Source organism: Camelus bactrianus, chromosome 33 (genome assembly GCF_048773025.1).
Source record: "Camelus bactrianus isolate YW-2024 breed Bactrian camel chromosome 33, ASM4877302v1, whole genome shotgun sequence".
Classification (NCBI taxonomy): domain Eukaryota; kingdom Metazoa; phylum Chordata; class Mammalia; order Artiodactyla; family Camelidae; genus Camelus; species Camelus bactrianus.
Genome location: NC_133571.1, coordinates 17,852,383 through 17,875,963, shown reverse-complemented (window position 1 = coordinate 17,875,963; position 23,581 = coordinate 17,852,383). Strand labels below are relative to the sequence as shown.

General features: G+C 40.6%; 2 protein-coding genes across 2 annotated transcripts; both read left to right on the top strand.

Moving 5' to 3' along the window:
• The first annotated feature begins 11,641 nt into the window (after positions 1 to 11,641).
• On the top strand, positions 11,642 to 12,594 carry LOC123618720 (olfactory receptor 8B3). The gene is given in 2 exon segments (XM_045521655.2): positions 11,642 to 12,304; positions 12,307 to 12,594. Coding segments are annotated over 2 exon segments (951 nt in total).
• Positions 12,595 to 21,028: 8,434 nt separating this feature from the next.
• Positions 21,029 to 21,973, top strand: LOC105074200 (olfactory receptor 8B3-like). Its single transcript, XM_010961699.3, has one exon. It carries the CDS (start codon positions 21,041 to 21,043, stop codon positions 21,971 to 21,973), a length of 933 nt encoding a protein of 310 aa, XP_010960001.3. The 5' UTR covers positions 21,029 to 21,040.
• Positions 21,974 to 23,581: the final 1,608 nt, after the last annotated feature.

The window sequence follows — 23,581 nt, the reverse complement described above, 5'->3', positions numbered from 1 at the left end:
AACCCAGAGTGCCTTCTCAGAAAGCTGCCAAAGAGTCTTACTCACTTATCTTCTTCCATTTAAATACAATGAGTTTACCTGGGTGCCTTCATTTAATGTGTAAAATCCGAGAGGGTGCAGAGTCACCCTTATTTACTTTTTATTCATACTGCTATTAACAGGTCTATCTTCCTTTCTGTGTCTTCTTTTGTGTTTTGGTCTTTATATTTCTAAATAACACGCAGTTGTTTCTTGATTTTTCAGTAGTATGCCTCATCAATTGACTTAACATTTGGGAAATTAAATCTAGTCAATTTTCACCTGCCACCACCACAAACATACTCCCTAATGTGTTCATCTTCCCAGTAAAGTTAATTTTTAAAATTAGATTAATATTCAGTGTTTACATGATTATAAGGATGTAAATGCTCTGCAAATCTAAGCAGTAAGCCATGCTGCTTACTTTTCCTTCACAACCCTGTTCTCTCTAGGGTAAATGATGGTCTTAGTGGATTTAAGTTGCAAGGTACTCTGAGAACAGAAAGGAATAAGATGCAGATCCTGCCCCTCGGTTCTCTCATTCTAATCAAAGTAAGAAAAGAAAGTAGTAATTGCATAGTTTATAAATAACTGGTGTTAGCCACAGTACTAAACTCTTTCATTAACTTATCCTTAATAATCTTCATGACTGAGACAAGTATTTGTTTCACATTTGAAGAAACCAAAGCTGAGGTTGAAAAAATTTTGCCAAAGTCATAGCAACTATGGCAGAGCCAAGATTTAAACACAGATCTTTATTAACGTAAAGTTAATTTCTCTCACAATGTTATGCAGACAAAAGGGAGTAAGTACTGCCACAGAAGTTTGTACAACGCACAGTAGTGACACATATTAATTAAAAACTTTTTCATTGTAAAAAATAATTACTTTTCACTGTAAGTGAAATGAACTTGAGACAAACAAAAAAGTTCATTTAACTGGCAAGTCCAGGGCTGCATTTTGCTTCAGATTTGACTGGATCCAAGGGGTCACGGAGGTGGTGTCTGTCTTTTTCTTTCATTTGCTTGTATATGCTTGGTTCTACATGGCTTTTTCTCCATGTGTGGACCCAAAGACTCAACTCAGCTCTTCATGAATATGTACCTCCACCTTTATCACCAGATCACTCCTTTGCTTGATCTTATCTTAGCTGAAATTTCAAAATGGGCCTTACTAAGAGCTGGGGTACAACTCAGGGGAAAATGCCTTACAATGAGACCACAGGACTAGCTTGGGACTCCATGGCCCTTCTCCGTAGGGAGCTTAACATAGATAAGGCATGAAGAGAACCCCAGAGAGATGGTGAAGGGGGATCAAAAGGTGTTAAATTTTCAGCAAAGTGAGAGGGCATCCTATCAACTCTGGAGCGGATCATAAATTTCTTGGAAAGACTTCTTAAAGAAGATAACATTTTTAGAACACCAGCTAACATCACAGAGCTACAGCTGTATGTACTGAGAGGAGATCTATACAAATGGGCAAGAGATTACATCAGAGAAATCTGTAGAATATTAAACAAATGAAAGCACCTAAAATATTCACTTCAAGGGAAACAAAAAAGAAAATGAAAGCAATAATAGTACTTGATATATTATCTGTAAATGGTGTTTAAAACTGTTTGATAATGTGACTGCCAGTATTTACCTAAAAATGTAGTTATAACCGTATTGCAAGAGAGATGTGTGTGTCTGTGTGTCCATGTGTCCGTGTGTGTGATGAGAGGGAGGTGAAAAAGATTCCATAGGAACCACATTGGAAACTATTAGAGTAATCTAAATATGAGATGAGGAGAAGCTTATAAAATCAGTGTAACTGAGAGAGAAGGCCACACCAGGATTTCTAGCAGGTAGGTACTCTGGGACTTGGAGACTGGGTGAAGAAGTTAAGTGAGAAGTTGCTTACTTCTAGTTTGCTGCCTAGATGGCAGTGACAAGAGCTTAGACAACGATGACCAGAGGAGAATCAACGCTGAGAATCACAAGAAACTGTCAAATGCGGTTTGGGGCACTTTAACTGGAGGCACATACACAGACATAAGATAGAACTGTCCAGGAGGCAGGCAGGGAACAGGTTCAAGCTACACGCATAGATGACTATGAATGAGGAGGAGAACAAACACTTACTGGACTCTTTCTATGTTCCAGGCAGTGTTCCATTACTTTACATTTATTCTCATTTTAGAGACAATAATTCTCATCTAACAGATGTGGATACCAAGGGTGGAAGAGGTTACAAAAACTGCCTAAAATCTCACAATTAGAAAGTGGAGAATCCCTCTGGGCTTACATTTCAGACAGTCTGACTTGATGGTCCACTTCCTTAAACTCTGCCACAACAAACCAGAACCTCAGGCTGGTAGAATCACTGATGCTCTCAGCTCTCCTGACACTGGGAGAGTGACACAGCCACGACTGGGCTGCCTGCTGTGGGTGCTGCCTCCTGCTCAGACCTGGGTGAGCTGGGTGGCACCACAGCTGCTCGAGCTTTTGGCCTGCCCCACCCTTGCCGAACCTCTGTCTACCAAGCTGATATCCACACCTGTAAGATGCCTTGTTCTGCCTGTCCTCCAACCTCAAACCAATTGTCTGAATTCCCAATCTTCTTTCTTTTAACTCTTTTCTATTTAAAGGCGCTAGAGTCATTTTTCCTCCAGTTTTATTAAGGTATAACAGACAGACAGCACTGAATTAGAGTCACTTCTTATTTGTCCACAAAAACCCTGACACAGTAAATTTCCCCCACGTACATAAGCCAAAGTAGAAACTAAGTGACAAAACACATTATCTGTCAAATGGGTTAAATTCTAAGTTAGAAATACGAATAAACTTTGCAGTACAAGATTTCAGGGTGTTTTAATTCACAATTCATCACCAAAATCTGTGTAATCTTTGTACCTCACTTCTCAAAAGGGAAGACTCTAGCTTCCTCTTTGGCAAACCAAGTCATTATTAGTTTTCCCAGTAAGTCCTGTTCCATGTGACATAAACTCACTTGATACAACTTTGGATTTTTCCACCAAAAATTGTCAGAAGTAAGTTGCAAACACAGTTTATATTTCTTGAAAAAGATGTCAAATCAAAAGGACCTTTTTCACTGGAACTTCCAGCTATGGTTGAGTAAGAAGGTCAGCAAATCTCCACGATAACATCTATAAACTTGGACAAAATTGGCAAAAACAATGAACTCAGCACATTGGAAATCAAGCAAAGCACGCAACAATCTGAGAAATGCTGATGCTTCAGAAAAGTGTTGAACTTTACGTAAGAACAATGGGAGTCTGTGATAGTTTGTATAGGGCTCTTCCCAATGCAAAATTTTTACTAGATATTTTAAGGTTAAAGATAAAAAGAACTGTATACAAATACTGTACTCTAGTTGCTAAATTTGTTTCCCAAAGGAGTATGTGTTTGCAACTCTGAAACTCCATTATATGTGTACCGAGATCGTCGGGATGATAAATAAATTGTAGATAATGGAAATGTTATACTCAATTGCCTTTTCCTGGCTGACTTGCTAATGATTCCCAATGATTCCCAATGATGCCGCGGGGAGCGGCCTGCCCCACCTGCGTGGCTCCTCCCACAGCCCGGCCGCCGCACGCGCGGGCCCAGGCGGGCCCCACCGCATCCTGCCCGGGGCTCACGGGCAGCCCAGCGGCCTCCCTGCCCTGGGCCTGAGCACAGGGACAGCCTCACTCTTACCTTCTCCGAGGAGTCTCTGAAGACTTAGTCGGCGAGGCGGAGGCCGGCGGCCCCAGCGAGGTCCTGCGCGCGGGCTCCCTGCACCTCGGCAGGTGCTGGGCCTGAAGGTGAGCGTCGCTGGGCCGGGGTGACAGCACGGAGGCTGCCACAGGACACGAATGGGGGCCCTCAGGCCAAACCTCGTTCGGCAGCAACTTCGACAGGGGTGACTCGGAAGCCACCCTGGGGCAGATCAGCCACCGTCAGAAGCACCGTGGAGCTCCTGCCTCGGGCCCAGCCCTGGCCCACAGTGGCCCCGAGCGAGGCCATCCACCAACTGACGGCAGCCTGGCCCCTGGCACGTCCCACAGGGACAAATGTTCAGCCATCTAACGCCGGGCCAGTCTGAGGACGCCAGGTGGGCTGAGCCGCACACCTGGCGCTGAGGACTTGATGGGCGGAGGCGCCGCGTGGAGCGCGGGGAGCATGCGCACGGGCCGCGCGCACGAGGCCGACGCGCAGGGTTTCGGCAGAAAGGAGGCGGGCGGCCGCGGCCCGGCCGGGAGGGCCTGGCGGAGGAGGACAGCAGGGACAGCAGGGTGAGTACGTTCACGCCCAAGATTCTGAGTACGTTGCAAAGAAGTAGATCTGGTCACCAGCTTGGGCCAAGTTTGTCGCAGGCGGGGCCCTGGTGCCAGAGCAGCCCTGACCCGGCTGAGCTCAGCTCCGGCTCCGCTTGGTGGATGTCCCGCCCCCTCGCCCCGCCGCCCCCTCGCCCCGCCGCCCCCTCGCCCCGCCGCCCCCTCGCCCCGCCGCCCCCTCGCCCCGCCGCCCCCTCGCCCCGCCGCCGCCTCTCCTGTCTTGGGGCTTTGGGCCCTCCCTTCCCCAACTCTCTTGTCACAGGTTAGTCTCTGGGCCCTCAGCCTTCCTCTTCTTGCGCATTTATGTCTCTGTCTCTGGGCTTTAGGTCCCTCTGGACCTTCACTCACTTTAGGTCCCGTTTTTCGGGGAAGGGGGTACCTTTTTGTACTTAAGTACCCCATTCTCTTGGGTCCTGGTGTCTCGGGGCTTCCATATTCTCAGGGTTCCGCCTCTGCTAACGACTTCTGGGCTATGCAGCCTCTTCACTCTGCCGCCTCTTCGCTGTCTCTTGCCTCCCCATCTTCTCTGTCAGGGCCTCCCACCTCCCCAGGCCCGTTCTCCCACCTGCATCTCAAGTGGCTGGGGACTCACTTCTTGTCCTGCTGGTATTCCCCTTTCCTCCTTGCCTTCAGGCACCTTTCTCGGTGGCCCATCCTTTTGTTATGACGAAGCAGAGCTGGTTGCAGGCAGTTTGTAGAGGTGAGGTGGAGAACCAAAGGATGCCTCTTGAGAGGTGTAATGGGGCAGGCCGCTCGCAAGGAGTCAGGGGGCGGAGGGTCCCTGAGCGGCTGCCTTGCCCAGGCCAACTGAAACAGACCTGGCCCGCTCCTCCAGCAAGGCTCTGGCCAGCACCTGGTTAGGAGTGAGAGCACTAGGCTTTGCTCTCACTCGATAGAGCAAGGCTTTGCTCACCACGATAAAACCTGGTCTGGGTGGATGATGCCCCAGCATCATGAAGAGTCCCTGGCATGCCCTATAGACACATTTTCACAGGTACCACCCTCAGCCATGCCTGGAAAGGGGCTGAGTGTGGGGCACTTCTGGAACAGGTGAAGGCAGAGGAGAGTGTATAGTGGCTCCTGGGCCCCAATCCACCGCTCACAGGGGTCCTCGTGCCCCATGAGGTGGGAGTGGTCCTTGCTCTGCAGGTGCCCAGCAGACTCCAACTCCACCCTTTCTCAGAGCCTTTCCTTTTTGTTACTTACCTGCAAAATCTGTCCTCTTACCTTTCTTGTGTCCTTTTCACCTCCAGAGAGTAATTTTGATTTGGAATGATACCTTTTGGTGCCAAATGCTTAGAAAACCCCTCAATGTAGTTGCTAGCACTGTGAAATGAGTCTTTCTACTATTTCAAATAGTTTTTTTAAAATATATAAAGTATAAGAAACACCAAGAGGAAAAGGATTTAAGAAATGAGGCCACTAAGCAAAGGCAGCAGTTCTGACTCCCAGCAGCTGGAGAAGGGAGAGAGGTGGGGCTTGGGGGCAACTTGTGCTCCTTGACAGCTCTCTGTCCACCAAAGCCATTGCCCAGGGAGTGGAGACAGCAGGGACTTTTGTTCAGGTGGAAAAGGTCACTGGGGAGCTGGGTGAGCTGGAGTGTTTCTTGGCCTTAATGCGTTTCCTGCCATGTTTGTTTTCACATGGGGTGGTGTGTCACTGTTCTAAGCAGACTATTTGAGGTTTGTTGCTAAGGAAGAATCTTAACAGGTGGTGGAACATACTGCCCATGGAGAGGCCAAAGACTGGGAGCTCAGCCAAGGCCCTCGGAGCCTCCTGTCTGCATCCTCCCACATCTTGCTGAATAAGATATCTCCTGAAGTGTGACTCTACATATTTTGGTGTTAGCAATAAAACATAATGTACACCTACACACACAAATGGTGATGTGGTACATTTTCATGAAGAGGAGCAGTGGGACATACCCTGTGTTCCCCTTGTCTTTGACTAATTATAAGACCAAATCAAATTTTGACAAATTGTAAGACCAGGTCAAATTCTGGCCCAACTGTGCAGGCCTGGGAGAAATGACAAGCTTGAGCATGAAACACCACCCTCGGGAAAGCAAAAAGGAAGCTATCAGCAACTGAGTTAATTTCACAGGATTGAAAGACCTTATACCTTAATCATACAAGCTTAAGAATTCTGCTGTAAGTTGGAACAAGAAATGTGGAGCAGATGTCACCTAGAGAAGATCAGAAAGTGCCAGAATTACTAGCAGGACTGACAGAAGGTAATTCTCTCCTGAAGCCAGTCAGAAAGACTAGAGGCAATGACTACTTCTTCAGATACGAAGACAACAACAGAGTCTTCAAGGAATTTGAAAAATCAGTGTAATGTGACACCACCAAAGGAACACAATAATTTTCCAGAAACTGACCCCAAAGAAATGGAGGTCTGTGATTTGCCTGATAAGAATTTAAAATAGCTATTTTATGGGAGCTCAGCAAGCTACAAGAAAACACAGAAAGATGGTTCAAAGAAATCATGAAAACAAAACAGAAACAAAATGAGATGCTTAATAGAGAGAAATAAAAAAGAACCAAATAGAAATTTGGAGCTAAAGAATACAATGAATGAAATGAAAAAAAAATGTGATAGAGACCATTGGCATCAGGTTAGATCAAGCAGAAGGATGAGTCTGTGAAGTAGAAGACTGGACATTTGAAATTATTCAGTTAGAAGAGAACCAGAAAAAAAATTTTTTAAAAAGCATGTATAAGCCTACTATGGGATATCATTAAGAGAAACATTGTAGGCATTATTTCCCAGCAGGAGAAAGATGGAGAAAGGGGCAGAAAGCTTATTTAGAAGAGTAATGGCTAAGAACATCCCAAATCTGGGGAGATTTTTGGAATCCAGCTTCATGAAGTTAAAAGGTTACCCAGTATCACAACTCAAAACAATCTTCTCCAAGACACACTGTAATTAAGCTGTCTAAAATCAAAGAATTTAAGAGCAGCCAAAGGAAAAATAATCTTCAGTTGCAAGGGAACCCCCCACTAGACTATCAGCAGATTTCTCAGGAGAAACCTTGTAGCCCAGGAAGGGAGTGAAATAATATACTCCAAGTGCTGAAGGGAAAAACTGCCCTGCTAACCAAAAATACTTTTACCAGCAGAGTTGTCTTTCAGAAATGAAGGTGATGAACATAAATACAAATCAGAAACACACTCATAGACATAGAATACAAACTTGTGGTTGCCAAGGGGGCGGGGGGGTGGGAAGGGACACAACTGGGATTTCAAAATGTGGAATAGATAAACAAGATTATAATGTATAGCACAGGGAAATATATACAAGATCTTATGGTAGCTCACAGAGAAAAAAATGTGTTCATGTATAAATGAAAAATAGTGCTCTTCACTGGAATTTGACAATGATTATATGATTATAACTCAATAAAATTATTATATGATTATATACTCAATAAATGATTATAACTCAATAAAAAGTGTTAAAAAAAATGAAGGTGAGATAAAACTTTACCAAACAAACACAAGTTGAGGGAATTAATCAGCACTAGACCTGCTGTAAAAGAGATGCTGAAAGGAGCTCTTCAAGCTGAAACAAAAGAATACTAATTAGTAACATGGAACATAAAATATACAATACACTGGTAAGTAAAAAAATCTAGTCAATTTCAGAATACAATACTATGTAAGATGGTGGTGTGTTAACCACTCAACTCAAGAAAAAGTTAAAGGACAAAACTATTAAAAATAACTATAGCTACAATAATTTGCTAATGGATACATAACATGCAATGAGGTAAATTGTGACATCAGAATGAGGGAGGAAAAGGGTAATATTTTTGTATGTGATCACAGTTAAGCTGTTATCACCTTAAGATAGTGTTATACCTGCGAAATACTTTATGTAAGTCTCATGGTAATCACAAAGCAAAAGCCTACATTAGATACAAAAAGATAAAGAGAAGAGAATAGGAACATAACATTAGAGAAATTCATCAAGTCACAAAAGAAGACACCAAGAGAGGAAAAAAAGAACAAGGGAATTATAAAACAGCCAGAGAGCAATTAAGATGGCATTAGTAAGTCGTTACCTATCAATCATCACTGTAAACGTAATTGGTTTAAATTCTTCAGTCAAAAGGCATAGAGTGGCTGAATGGATTAAAACAGAACGAAAAAGAGACCTAGTTGCCTGCTGCACGCAAGAGACTTACTTTAGCTTTAGCACATAGACTGAAAGTGGGGATGTGAAAAAGATATTCTATACAAGTGGAAACCAAAAAACAGTAACAGTAACTATACTTATATCAGACAAAATTAACTTTAACTCGACAGCTATAGCATGAAACAAAGACGGTAATGATATGATGAAGAGGAAACATTACAGCTGATACCACAGTAGTACCAAAGATCGTAAGACTACTATGAACAACTATGCACAAACAAATTGGATAATCTAGAAGAAACAGATAAGTTCCTGGAAACAATCTACCAAGACTGAATTATGAAGAAATAGAAAATCTGAACAGACCAATAACAATTCGGGAGATTGAATCAATAATCAAAAATTCTCCCAGCAAAGAAAAGCCCAGGACCAGAAACCAGAAAGGTTCACTTGTGAATTGTACCAAACATTTAAGCAAGAGTAAGACCAAAACTTCTAAAATGCTTCCAACAATTGAAGAAAGGGAACACCATCAAACTCAGTTACAACCAGAATTGCCTTCACAACAATGTCAGGTAAAGACGGTGAGAACTGAAAACTACAGGCCAGTATCTCTGATAAACATAGATGCAAAAATTCTCAACGGAAATCTCACAAACCAATCCAACAGCACATTAAAAGGATCATACACACAACACAAACACATGCTGCGTGCAGAATTACCTAATGCTGAATAACATCCGTAGTCCCATACCCTGTTAACCTTATACCAACGTCAAATTCCTGGTTTTGCTGCTGTTCTGCGGTTGTAGAACATGTCACCGTGGTAAGAGGCTGGGTGGATTTCAAGGGACTCTATCCCTAAGTTTTGAAATTTCCTGTGAATCTATAATAATTTGAAAATTTTAAAAATTCGACTTCTCACAAGCGTGATTATAAGTTAATACATACATGGAAATTATAAAGTCATGTTTCTTTGTAATGGAAGCTGATTAACAGTGATTTTTCTTATAGATTTGATTTTAATCTATAAAAAGCAAATACGTACAGCATCAGAACGGCCTAAGGTAATTCCATTTCCATGGAATTATTCTACCAGTAGATGTTTTATTAGGCAATCATCTCTGAAATCAAATAAAAAGATCCTTTGATTTTTGTCTGTAAAATTTGTATAAAAACTGATTAAAGGGACTCAAATATTTTAAAGGGCCATAATAAGTAAACTTTTCTGAAATGTTCATATATATTTATGAACTTAAATTCTTAAAAATAATGTTAACCTAGATTTATAATTAGTGAATTTTCAATGACATTAATTACTTGCATCTTTATGAGGGACAGGAGAGAATCCTTTCTTCTATGCTCTGGGGGATATATAATCTCTGATGGAAAATTAACATTTACTGTCACAATTATAGTGTAAATGCGCACCCTCTGCTCTTCCCTGAAAAGCTTACCATGAGGGGAAGATCCTAGGGGGACAGCTACACCTGGATTTCTAATCAGGTCCAGAAGAATTATAAGCCTTTAGCAGATGCCATGTGCTGTGTGACACGGTGGCTCAGATACCAAGTCTGTGGTTTCCCTTCACAGTCTCTTAATAAATTTATAACCACAAGATTACTCTGAACCATAGACTGACTGCTATGATTCAGACCGTGGTATCTGGGCTATGATTCTTTTACCAGTAAAGGGAGAAGACTCTGTGACTACATCTGCTCAGCCTTGATATCTGCAAAGCCCATTCTTCTTCCAGGACAGTGGAGGTGAAACACGCCGACAGGGCCAGGACTGAGTCTCCTCAGTGCAAACAGAGTGAGTTAGCCAAGTGTCTGTTTTTGACTCTCTCTGTTACTGAAAAATGAGGGAAAGGATTGATACTGAAAAACAAGAAACTCCGAAGTCGGGAGCTCTGATGCGACTGCCTGCATTGTTCTCAGCACACCCTCTGTGTTGGCTGCATCCTCATTCTGGTAGCAGGAGAACGGTAGCAGTTCCAAGTGACAAACCCAGAACATAGCAACGTCAGAAGAAGAAGAAATCAGTTTCTAAGAATTTCTTAGTTGAAATATACATATAGAAAACTTGACATACGTAATAAGTGTACAGCTTGGCATATTTCCACAAACATAACAACTAACTAAATCAGCAGTTAAATTAATTACGTTTCTCTTCCATGCTGTCCTACAAAACCAAGGAAAGCACACCCACCTTCCTTTATTCATTCTCTGTCCAGCTAGGATGGAAGGGAGGAGGAGAATGTGAGGAAACACTGGAGTGTACGATTAAGTACAAAGCTTAGGGTCCAAGGGTTCACCTCAGTACCTGTTACTGATCATTGACTTCCTGGATTCTTGTAGTTAAGCATCTGAAAACCTTATAGACTGTGAGAGACTTCCTGGCAGCAAGTATGTGTATGGGTCTCTGCCTCATAGAAATCCTCTCTTTTGTTGTAGGTCATCACAGGGGAACTGAGGTATCTAGTAGGGTGATGGATACCCTGTTTTTCAAGTATGTTAACCCATTACTGTATTTATTTGCTTTAGGCTGGTAAGGATATAGACTCAAAATGCTAAAAAGAATTTTAAAAATCTCCATTTTCTTGCTTCCCCTCTCCCACATTTTGATTCTGATGTCCCCTTTTGCATCTTCATGTTTATTCTCTTGCTGTTTATTGTAGTTACTGCATTTCCAATTGTGGTTTTCTCTGCTCTGTAGATTCCTGCTTTTTATTTAGAGAAGACCTTTCAGTATTTCTTTCAGGATAGGTTTAGGTTTATCTCGTAGGGTAATGGAAACATGACCAGGAACTAGGAAGTGAGGGATCAGATGAACAGGAGGGAGAGACAGGGATGCATCCCCACTCCTGAAGCTCACCATCAGGTAGGCTCGTTCCTCGTCGGCTCCGCCCCTCTGTCTTCTGGTAAAGATAGAGCAGTTCTTTGTAACACGCAGCTCACGCAACCAAAGGCAGTGATTTCAGTGCTGAGGGGTGTGTGTGGCAGTACCTTCAGACCCTATGAAGCAAAGGAGGACTTCTGTGATTTCTGCCAGTCTGAGTCTGTTTCTCATAACGCTCATATAAAAGACAGTTTGTCAGGACAGAGCTGTGTTCCTATTAATGGAGTTGTCTTCTGTTCTCACAGATTTCCGAAGTTGAGAATGCTGGCTAGAAATGACTCCTTAGTGACTGAATTTATTCTTGCCGGGTTAACAGACCGTCCAGAGCTCCAGCAACCCCTCTTTTGCTTGTTTCTGATGATCTACATTGTCACCTTGGTGGGCAATCTTGGCTTGATCATTCTTATTGGTCTGAATTCTCACCTCCACACCCCCATGTACTATTTCCTCTTCAACTTGTCCTTCGTTGATCTCTGTTACTCATCTGTTTTCACCCCCAAGATGCTGATGAACTTTGTGTCCATGAAGAATATCATCTCCTATGTTGGGTGCATGACTCAGCTGTTTTTCTTTCTCTTTTTTGTCATCTCTGAATGTTATATGTTGACCTCAATGGCCTATGATCGCTATGTGGCCATCTGTAATCCGTTGCTGTATAAGGTCACCATGTCCCGTCGGGTCTGTGTGGTGCTGTCTCTGGCTGCATATGTGATGGGATTTGCCGGAGCCTCTGCCCACACCGGGTGCATGCTCAGACTAACCTTCTGCAATGTTAATATCATCAACCATTACTTGTGTGACATCCTCCCACTCCTCCAGCTCTCTTGCACCAGCACTTATGTCAACGAGTTAGTAGTTCTTATTGTGGTAAGTATTAATATTGCGGTACCCAGTGTCACCATCCTGGTTTCTTACATCCTGGTTTCTTCATCCTCACTAGCATTCTTCACATCAGATCTGCTCAAGGAAGATCAAAAGCTTTCAGTACCTGTAGCTCCCACGTCATTGCTCTTTCCCTTTTTTTTGGTTCAGCAGCATTTATGTATCTTAAATATTCTTCTCCTGGATCTATGGAGCAGGGAAAAGTTTCTTCTGTTTTCTATACTAATGTGGGACCCATGCTCAATCCCCTGATCTACAGTTTGAGGAACAGGGATGTCAAAGTTGCACTGAAGAAATCCCTGTTTAAAATCCAGAGGAGAAACATGTTCTAATTAGAAACAGCAATAATGTAAAGACATTCAATTTTGTACTTAATTTTTATTAATGATTTTCAAGGTGAGAATTCATTCATAACCATGTTGCTTCTACAGATTGTATTATGTGTGGTATAATGGATTTGTGTCATCATTTCCCTTATAGCCAATCTTGTCTCATTTTTTTCCTCTATCTCTTGCACCTTGTAACAGTTTACTAAATACTAATAGCATTTTTATAAAAGGAAATATGAACTGATTTTTTTCATACTCCTTTTTTGTCTCCTGGGCTATTCCTAATCAGGACAAATATGGTGAATTTTGTAAGTACATGAAGTTAAAATTAGAACTTGCTGATCTAGATACAAAAGTGCCAAATACTGGAAAAGAATTCTCTCTGTGGTTTTTTTTTTTTTGGTATAAATGTATTTTTATTTAAGTATAGTCAGTTTACAATGTGGTGTCAATTTCTGGTGTACAGCACAGTGCTTCAGTCATACATGAATATACATATATTCATTTTCATATTCTTTTTCACTGTAAGCTACTACAAGATATCAAATATAGTTCCCTGCACTATACAGTAAGTAGAAACTCGTTTACTCTGTATTTATCAGTTAATATCTAGAAATATGAAACTCTAATTTATCACCTCCCACCCCCCTCCTCCCCTGGTAACCACAAGTTTGTTCTCTATGTCTGTGAGTCAGTTTCTGTTTTGCAGATAAGTTCGTTTGCCTGGTTTTTTTTTAAGATTCCTCATATAAGTGGTATTATATGGTATTTTTCTTTCTTTTTCTGGCCTACTTCACTTAGAATGACAATCTCCAGGTCCATCCATGTTGCTGCAAATGTCATTGCTTTATTATATTTTATGGCTGAGTAATATTCCATTGTATAAATGTACCACCACTTCTTTATCCAACTATCTGTTGATGGACATTTAGGTTGTTTCCATGTCTTGGCTATTGTAAATAATGCTGCTATGAACACTGGGGTGCATGCATTTTTTCAAATTAAAGTTCCCTCTGGATATATGCCCAGGAGTGGGATTGCTGGATCATCTGGTAAGTCTGTTTTTAGTCTTTTGAGGAATCTCCATACTGTTTTCCATAACAGCTCTGCCAAACTACATTTCCACAAACAGTGTAGGAGGATTCCCTTTTATCCACACCCTCTCCAGCATTTATCCTTTGTGGACTTTTGAATGATGGCCATTCTGACTGGTGTGAGGTGATACCCCATTGTAGTTTTGATTTGTATTTCTCTGATAACTAGCAATATTGAGCATTTTTTTATGTGCCTATTGGGCATTTGTATGTCTTCACTGGAAAATTTCTTGTTTAGGTCTTCTGCCTATTTTTGGATTGGGGTGTTTGTTTTTTCCTTTATAGTTGTATGAGTTGTTTATATATTCTGGAAATTAAGCCCTTGTCAGTCTCATCTTTTGCAAATATTTTTCCCATTCTGTAGATTGTCTTTTTGTTTTGCTTATGGTTTCCTTTGCTGTACAAAAGCTTGTAAGTATAATTAGGTCCCATTTGTTTATTTTTGCTTTTATTTCTATTGACTGGGTAGACTTCCCTAGGAGAACATTGCTGAGATTTATATCAGATGATGTTTTGCCTGTTTTCTTCTAAGAGGTTTATAATGTCTTTAAACAATATTGTTACTGGTATACACAAGGAGGATTCAAAGAAATGTCTTCATTGCAAATTGTGTAGACAGCTTGCAGTAGGCTCAGATCCTCCTAATGTTGTCTTTTCTGTTTTTCATACTACTTTTTATTATTCTTACTTTTCTTACTCCCTTTGAAAATGGCAAAATCTGTTTTACATGACACCTGCTTCTGAGAGCCTCTTTCAGCCAAATGCATTTAATATTCAAGAGAACACATAAAAGCCCACCATTTATTGCCAACACAGCATTAAGAGAGGGTGGTTAGAGGAATAATACATACATATCTCAGGACTCAATAAGCATGATGGGTGGTTTATTATACAACTGCATCCATTACTATCTAAAATGACACCAAATGTTTTGAAAGAAGCATATAATTCTTATTGTAAATTTTGTTTTTTATTGCTTAAGGAAAATACTACACATTTGGTTAGGAGAAACATCTTAGCCATGTTTTACTTCTCCAGTGATGTATCATGAAAAACAGGTGCATGTTAAGACAGTAAACCATATTCCTATCAACAGCATTTTGTGAAATTACTTAAAAGTTGCCTCACCAATAAGATAATAAATATATTTACCTAGATGCTCTTCCCTATAATTTCCCCATTTCTCCAGTGCATTTCCCATTCGTATATTTGGCGTATCAAATATAGCGTTAGGTCAAAAACTTCTCGTATTGGATCCCGTTGTTTGAAAAGTAGTAATACATTTAATGTTATAAGGGATGATTAATAAAATATAATAATAAGTAGCAATAACAAATAATCCGAAAGAACTTTGGGGTATAATTTCTTTTGGGGAGTGGCATGTAGCAGCCATAGAGAGGTGCTGTTAACTCCCCTTCAGTAGAACCAGCTGTGGGAGCATCACTGACTGTCTCTAGCTGATACTCCTTTGGATCCACCATGGTGTTCAGGCAGAGCCCATGCTTACTCTGAGATGTCCTCAGCCAGTGGCTTAGCACAGTGGGTCATACCGGAACTCATCAGTTTCTGTGTAACATGAGTCTTCTGATAGGTGATCTTTGCCTGGGGACTTCCTGTCATCCTAATAGACTTTTTGAACTGCACTGTGGTCTTAAGATTTTCTTACCCAATCCTTCCTTCTCGCTCTCCTTTTGTAGGTATCACACATTCATCCTGGTCTGAAGCGTTTTCCACTGACCTCCACTTCCTCCCATTTTATCCTTTACAGACACTTACCGCAATAAATGTCTTGGAAATCTAAGCATTTCTTAGCATTTGTTTCTTGGGGAACTCTAAATGATGCAGAGGATTTACACTAACTGATTTTATAACTTAGTTGCAGGATATGGTAATCAAGACTGGTTAGTTTTGTTATAAATACAGACAGATAAATCCATGGGGCAAGACAGAATATTCAGAAACAGATCCTCACTTTTACAGTTAATTGATTTTTGACTGAACAACTAAGTAAATCTATAGGTAAAGAAAAATCTTCTAAGCAATTGATGCTGGAAGTACTATGTGTTCATGAGGGAAACAGTGAACTTTGATTTCTACTTCACATCATACACAAAAATTAATTTTAAATGGAGATCAAAACCATACACTTAATGCTTAAGTATAAATCTTCTAGAAGAAAACAGAAACGTATATTGGTATAGGCACAGATTTCTTAGACATATTCTAGAAAGCACTAAAAGAAGGAAAAAAATAAAATGAACATTTGAATTAGAACATCTAGTTATCAAAAAATATTTATAGGCAAGCTACAGACTAGAAGAATATTTGCAATACATAGATTTGATAAAGATACAGTTTCCAGAATATATATATAACACTATATTCTTAGTTAAAATGTATCTCTGATAAAAAGACCATTTCTTGTACTGGCATGTCATTTGAAAGACATATCCCAAAGGAACATGTGCAAATGGCCAACAAGCACATGGAAATGTGCCTAACTTACTGCACCCCCTTAGTTGTATAGTCAGTAGCTGGACAGCACTCCCATACCAGCTGTACCATCCTCCCTCACTGCATTGCCCGGACTCTGCCCCTTGAGTAGCTCAAGCACTTGTCAGGCTTTCCTCTTGGTCTCTCTCCATGTTGGACGCTGCACCCTCTCGGTAGATTTCAGGCATCCAAGCACCAGCTGTGGGGCATCTCCAAGCCCTCCACCAACCCAAACACCAATTCTGTAGAGTTTCTCCTCCAAGATTCTGGAATCTGGTTATGCTTCTTCCTCTTTCTTTCTGTTCCATCAGTCCTGGGAGTGGTAGCTATTTTATATAGTTCATTTGTCTTTATATTTTTCTCTGGTTCATCTTTTGCTCTTTTTTCCTTTCTATGTATATATCTCCAATTCTCTTTTTTAAATATCCTTTATAGGAAGTTCAAAATAAGCTATTTTTTGACTAGAATTTGAAACAGGAAACACATTTTATGTGATATTGTTGGGCTGACTTGCCCATCTCACAAGGCATATCCCATCTAATCAGCACATGCCAAACCCTGATGACAGTGATTTAGTCAGAAATAGTCATTTTGCTATAGTCTTTTCTGCCAAAATTATTTTAACAAACTTTTCTCTTCTCATTGAAGTTACTGAATTGGTAAGATTAAATCTAGAGATTCTAGAAGTCCTATCTTCACTACATGAGGAGAGCTCATCTGAGGTTAAAATGTAGAAGAACCAAGCAAACAAAATGTGGGAAGAGAGACACACCTCCGTGAATGGTTGGTCCCATCCAAGCAAATAAAAAGCCATGTATATTCTTGACTTACCAGTTTCACACACTTTTTGGGAGTATGCTGTCTCGGCAAAATATAGTTGCAGTCATGACACGTGCCTGCAATGTGATATCCAAATCCCCAGCACACCCTGGCGGCAGTATGAGTCAGCATAGTGCCTGGAGTGGTCTGTGAATCAACAGGCTTATTTTACAAATTGACTTTAAATTCTTTTGATCAACCTGGCAAAAGTGATCATTATAAGAAATTAAAAATCACAATTCCCATAAAACTGAAATGACTAAACACTTAAATGTAGTTTTTTAAAAAATTACTATAATTATGGAATTTGAAGTAAAAATTACTTCAATATAATAAGCATTTTCAAGTCAACTTTAGGGTACTTGGAAATATTATGCTCGTAAATGGAGAATTTCTTCAAGATATGGGTAGTGTCATATATGACTTTATTATCCTTCTGTATATACTTCATAAATACTATTTTAACTGGGAAAAAAGTTTGTTTTATCCGTGGGAAATTCCCATATGAACACATGTTAAAGGCACAGAGCCTAGATCATGTCCTAGATAGGTGTTCTTGGGAGGGCAAGAGGCAGATGTGTCCAGTGTGGCGGCACGTACCATGCTTTGGCCAGAGGCAAGAATGGTCATCCAAGTGAGGCATCCACTGCTCTATTTCAAAAGCCCAACCAAAGACGTCCTCCACCACCTGGACACCAGCTACCGCAGCCATGTGCAGTGCCCACTGTGGACAGGAGTCCCATAGGGCTGCTGGAGGAGTTTGTGTTTCAGGTGCTCAACCTGTGGTGCTGGCAGGCTAGGCAGGGAATTCTGATGTTCATAGCTCCCAGCAGATGTCTCAGTCTCTGTCTCCCCATTTCAGATACTTCTGTTCATCTCCAGCTAATTTATCCTTTTAGTGACATCTAAACTAGTTGCAGTGTGATTGCTCTAAGAATACACAAGCCTTCTGCAAATAAGAGCTTCTTTGTTAATTTGAAATAATTGAAATGAAAAAGTGAGGCTGGTGCTAAATTGATTGAACATTAAATTTTTAAATAAAAGAAAACTCATTACTTACATATGATTTCAATTGTAAAGTTTTAAATGGTGGTAAAAATGACTTAAACTCTTATCACTTACGCATACAAAATTTCTCACTAATGATGATTACAACAGCTATTGGAGATATAGTCATTAAAAATTCTTGATCAGGAATTGCAAACAGTTATTTCAAGCACAAAGCCTGTTACAAAGAAATTATATTCCAGAAGCAAGTACAAATTTTCATTGAGAATTACAAATATATTTTATTTCAGATTATTATTTAATAAAAAATCATAAATCTCATTTAAGACATATTGTTGATGTTTAAATAATTTACATTATAATGGTATATAATGAATATACCAACTTTTCTGATTCTACCAGCAAATGTAACATAACCCTGAAAAGTTCATAAAACATACATTTGCAGTTTAATAAATGCTAAATTTATGTAATCACAAGCCAGTTCATAAAATAGAATATGGTAGAATATTTTATGCAGTATTTTTAGCTGTTTTGAGTGGGTAGTTAGATCCAGCAGCCTAGCCCAACAATACCAGATGTGAAGGTTGTTAAATGGCTTATTCAGTCAACTTTCTTCTCAAATTAGATTACATGGTCAGGGGGCATTTACTGTACAGTTTTATTTTAGGTGAATGTCTTCAGCTGTTGTATCTTCAAGTATTTTTCTACCACTCCCCTTCCTTGTAATTTTTAATTTTGAGGGGTCTGAGAATAGTAATTGGGACTCATTTTAGTAACGATTAGATTTTCAACTATCCTGTGTGTAAAACCCGTATGAAAGATTTCTCACGTATTTCTCTTGACTCTCTACCTTTTTTCTTTTTATTTTCTCTCGTTGAATCTGCCTGATTCCATGGCTTTGCCTTCTATTGGAATAATCCCCAAATCTTTTCTCAGACCCGGGTCTTCCTCTTGAGCATTACTTCGCTTTATTTAGATTGTGTACTTCTGCTTGGTTGTTCAGCTGGTGACTCAAGATCACCATGTTCAAAACTGAACGCAGAATGTTTATGATTATTTCTGTTCTTTCTGAGTTCTCTGTTTTTAGTAACCCCATAATGTAACCAAACACCTAGGCTAGTATCTTTGGGAAATTTTTTTTGGTCTATTTCTGTCTACTTTGTGAGAAGTTCTGATGAATCTTTCTTTTCAGTGTCTCTTCTATGTATTTCTTGAAATTACTCACAGTAGCACTTTTGATTAAGGACACTTTTATCATCCATTGACTATTGTAATTACCTCTTGCAGCTCACCCTGCCTTCAATCTCTTTTATACCAGTCCATTCTGCCAGCCTTTGCTGTATTAATCTTTCCAAGCGTGCATGTAGATTATTTCAATCCTGTAAAAAAGAAATAAAAATCTTGAATGGTTCCTACTGGCCTCCCATAGTGCACTGACCTTGATTTTGGCATTTGAGAGCTTCCTATACTGATCCAAATCTGTCTTTTTATCTGAGTCTATGCTGTAGTCCTGCAGGAAGAGGCATTGGGACCTTTTTGAGAGCCTGTGAAAATCCTCTGTGTGAAATTCAGGGACGATGGAAATTAACTTCTTTTCTCTGAGCTCAGTAACTGATCTGAATCGCTCTTAGATGGCATCTCAGAGTTTATCAGTGACCTTTACGTGCCTTAGTGATGTTCTCCTCATCCCATTCTCAGGTCTACAAAGAAGAACGTTGGCACTGCATAAGCCTTTGCCTGTAGGGCGAGAGTATTGTTGTAGTATCCAGTATGGGTTCCAAGAAAGATAGAGGGATCCTCATTCCTTAATTCCTCATTCCTTTATTCTTTTATTATGCTCATATTTATTTGGTATCTAATATATGCCAAGCATTGCTCTAAGGTGCTACAGAAATTGCACTGAAGAAAAGAGACAATCTATTTAAAGCTTAGATTCAAATATATGTGGGTGCATAAATGTGTGTTTATGTGTAGTAGGAACATGCAATAAACAAATAAATGTATAGTATTTAATACAATAGTAGATGCTAGGAAGAAACTATGTGGATGCAGGAAAGATCATCCTGCTTTTCTATTTGGGGATGTGCCTTATTTGGTAGGAAATTAAAATGTATGTAAAATGGTACACTTCAATAAGTCCATGTTGTTATCATGATCTGAGCTGAATAGGAAAAGTGGGTAATTTCTTCTTGCCTCAAAACCTGATCTCTGGGGAAGGTACTAAGAAAACATATGTTTTCCCACTTTTAATCAGGTCTCTAGGCTTTCCCAACTCATAAAAACCCATGGGTCATATTAGCGGGTGGCTCTCTTGGCACCAGTAGAGGGTATTTACTACCCCCAAGACTGGAGAGGACACTGTGGGCATAGCCACCATCAGAAATCATGATCTGTAACTCATGGCATCCCGGAGCCTGGGATACTGAAGTCTGTGCTCTGGCTCCCTTAGTCATTCAAAACACAAACAATAACAAAAACCTCTGTTTTGGATTGTTCACCCCTAAAATTCATCAGTCACTTGCCTGTCTGTGTGAATAGTGGAGGAGAGTTAATGAGGTAAGCTGACCTCAGTTTTGGCATTTGAAAGCTTTCAGTACTGATCCAGATTTGAGTTTTGATCTGAGTCTCTGCAGCATTTAGCAGAGAGGGACTTTTTGAGAGCCCGTGGAAGACCTCTGTGTGACATTCAGGGAGGATGGAAATTATTTTCTTTGAGCTCAGTTAACCCAGCAGGATTGAGGTCCCCATGCAAAAGGGTAAGTGTTGAATTTAATCTGTCCTGTTATTCTTCTAAACCTCATTTATGGAAGCCAAGCACTCCTTGAAGTGACATGTCTTCTTTCTGCTGAGATGACTGTTGATCATTCGGTGAGCCTGGAAAACTGTCGAAGCAGAAGTGGAGCAGAGATGCTGTAGTTATGAGTGGTCGCAGAGTTACTGAATCTTGTCCCTACAGAACTTGCCTGTTAGTGTTTTTGATACATTTTAATGTTACCCTTTGTCCTGTTCCCACAGATACGTCCTAGGAAAGAATGGCCTTAGGGAATGACTCTTCACTGACTGAGTTTATCCTGCTGGGTTTAACACAAGAGCCAGAACTCCAGCTGCCCCTCTTTTTCATTTTCTTGGGAATATATATGGTCACTGTGGTGGGAAACATTGGCTTGATTATTCTGATCGGTCTGAATCCTCACCTGCACACTCCCATGTATTACTTTCTTTTCAATCTTTCCTCCATTGACCTCTGCTACTCTTCTGTCATAACTCCCAAAATGCTGATGAGTTTTGCAAACCAGCACGTAATCTCTTATGCAGGGTGCATGGCTCAGCTCTATTTCTTCTCCTTCTTTGTTATTGATGAGTGCTGCATTTTGACATCAATGGCTTATGACCGATATGTGGCCATCTGTAAGTCCCTGCTTTACAAGGTCACCATGTCCCATCAGGTCTGCCTCCTGCTGACTGTGGGTTCATATGCGATGGGGCTTGTGGGCGCCACGGCCCACACTGGATGCATGCTGAGACTGTCCTTCTGTGATGGCAACATCATCAATCATTACATGTGTGACATACCTCCTCTCCTTCGGCTCTCCTGCACCAGCACCTACATCAATGAGCTGGTGGTGTTCATCGTGGTGGGCATTAATGTCATAGTGCCCAGTCTCACCATCTCCATTTCTTACACCTTGATCCTCTCCAGCATCCTCCGCATCCGTTCTACAGAGGGCAGGTCCAAAGCCTTCAGTACCTGCAGCTCCCACATCATTGTGGTTTCTCTTTTCTTTGGATCATCAGCATTCATGTATCTTAAGCCTTTTCCTGCCGGGTCTCTGGATCAAGATAAAGTGACCACAGTGTTTTACACCATTGTGGGGCCAATGATGAATCCTTTCATCTACAGTTTGAGAAACAAAGATGTCCAAGTTGCCCTGAGTAAGACTTTGAGGAAAAAGTTGTTCTGCTAAATGGAATCTGTGTTAGTGATGCCAAATCCTCATAAGGGCACATGATGAATAAAGCTATGGAGAAAGTAGTAAGAAATCAGAAAAGAAATGCAAATGATTTAAATAAGAGAGTAAATTAAGTTCATTGTATAAATCACTTCACAAGGAAAAAATGCTATAAGAAGGAGGAAGATCAGCCCTTCATCCTTTCATAGAAAGTAGGGAACGCAGTTCATTCCATCATTCTCCAGCTTATTTTCAGAGATTATAAGGTTTTAAGTAGAAAAAGTTGAATGGGGATGAGTCCAGGAATGATAAGATTGTGAGAATTTTGACTGAGTCATGTCCAGAATTCCTGTGACGCTTTGTCATGGAGATATGGACTTTGCTGGACTTCAGATTCAGTCATTGACTCATTTATTTAACAAACATCTTTTGAAAGACTGTTGAGTTTGAGCATTGAGGATGGTCTTTTTGAGTGCTGGTGGGGCTTTTGTCTGGGAGATTTCTTTGTTTCCCCAAAAGTGGAAAAGTATAGGGAGATGCACCTCTCACCCTGGCCTCTGATCTCTTCTCACTTTAGTCACAAGGGAATGCGGTAAAGGGAGATTTTCTTCTGATCCCAGTCCCTAAGAAGACTAAAATAACAGTTTAGAGCAGTCAGGAGTAAAGGAAGCAACATTGGGTTTTACCTCTTGAGACTTAAGGGCAAGAAATGTGGGCAATAGGATATGCTGTGTCTTCACTGGGAAGAATTTTACTGGAAATGTTTACCAATTATGAGTAGAGGAATTTTTGTCCTTTCCTCAAATAGACTTTGAAAACTAATTCATTAGCAATCAGCACGTTCCCTTACTATTTTCATTTTCCCCTTTGTCCCAGAGGTTACATGGTACAAATGTTGTAGTTTATTTACTCAACAGATAGAAACTGAACACCTATCCTGTATCACGCTTGGCTTTTAAACTTCAGAGATACAACGGTGAACAAGACAGACAATGTCTGTGCTCTCGTAGTGCTGTCTATGGGAAAGAGGAGTTGGGGTGCAAGTGGGCAGGAGGAGGAGGCACGGTGAGCAAATGGACAAAGACAGGAGGTCAGGGAAGGCTTTTCGGAGTAGACGTTTCAGCTGAGAAGAGGAGAATTGGACACACAGCGAGACACCAGGGGCATGAGTGTGTCCACACAGAGGAAGGACCATGTGAGGACACAGGGAGTGGGTGGCTATCTGCAAACCAAGGAGTATTGCCTCAGGAGAAACCAAGCCTGAGAACACCTTAATCTTGGACTTGAGGCTTCTCAACTGTGAGAAAGTGAATTTCTGATCTTTAAGCTACCTAAGTCGCCCTAGAAAACCAATGCATAAAATATCTACTAAATACATGAAATTTAATAATAATGAACTATTTACTAAAGACTATGCAGCATTTTTTAAAGAGTTGAAATTCATGGTGTAACCATCTCATATAATGCTGAATATACTCATATCAAATTTGATAGTCAAAAAGGCATACCTGTCAAGCTTATTTTTACTGAAAAACTAATCTCTTTATTTGAATCATCTTCTTAGTTCACTCTGAATTTCGAGACTCTATCAAAAATAATATTCATCAAGAAGTCAGGGAGTGA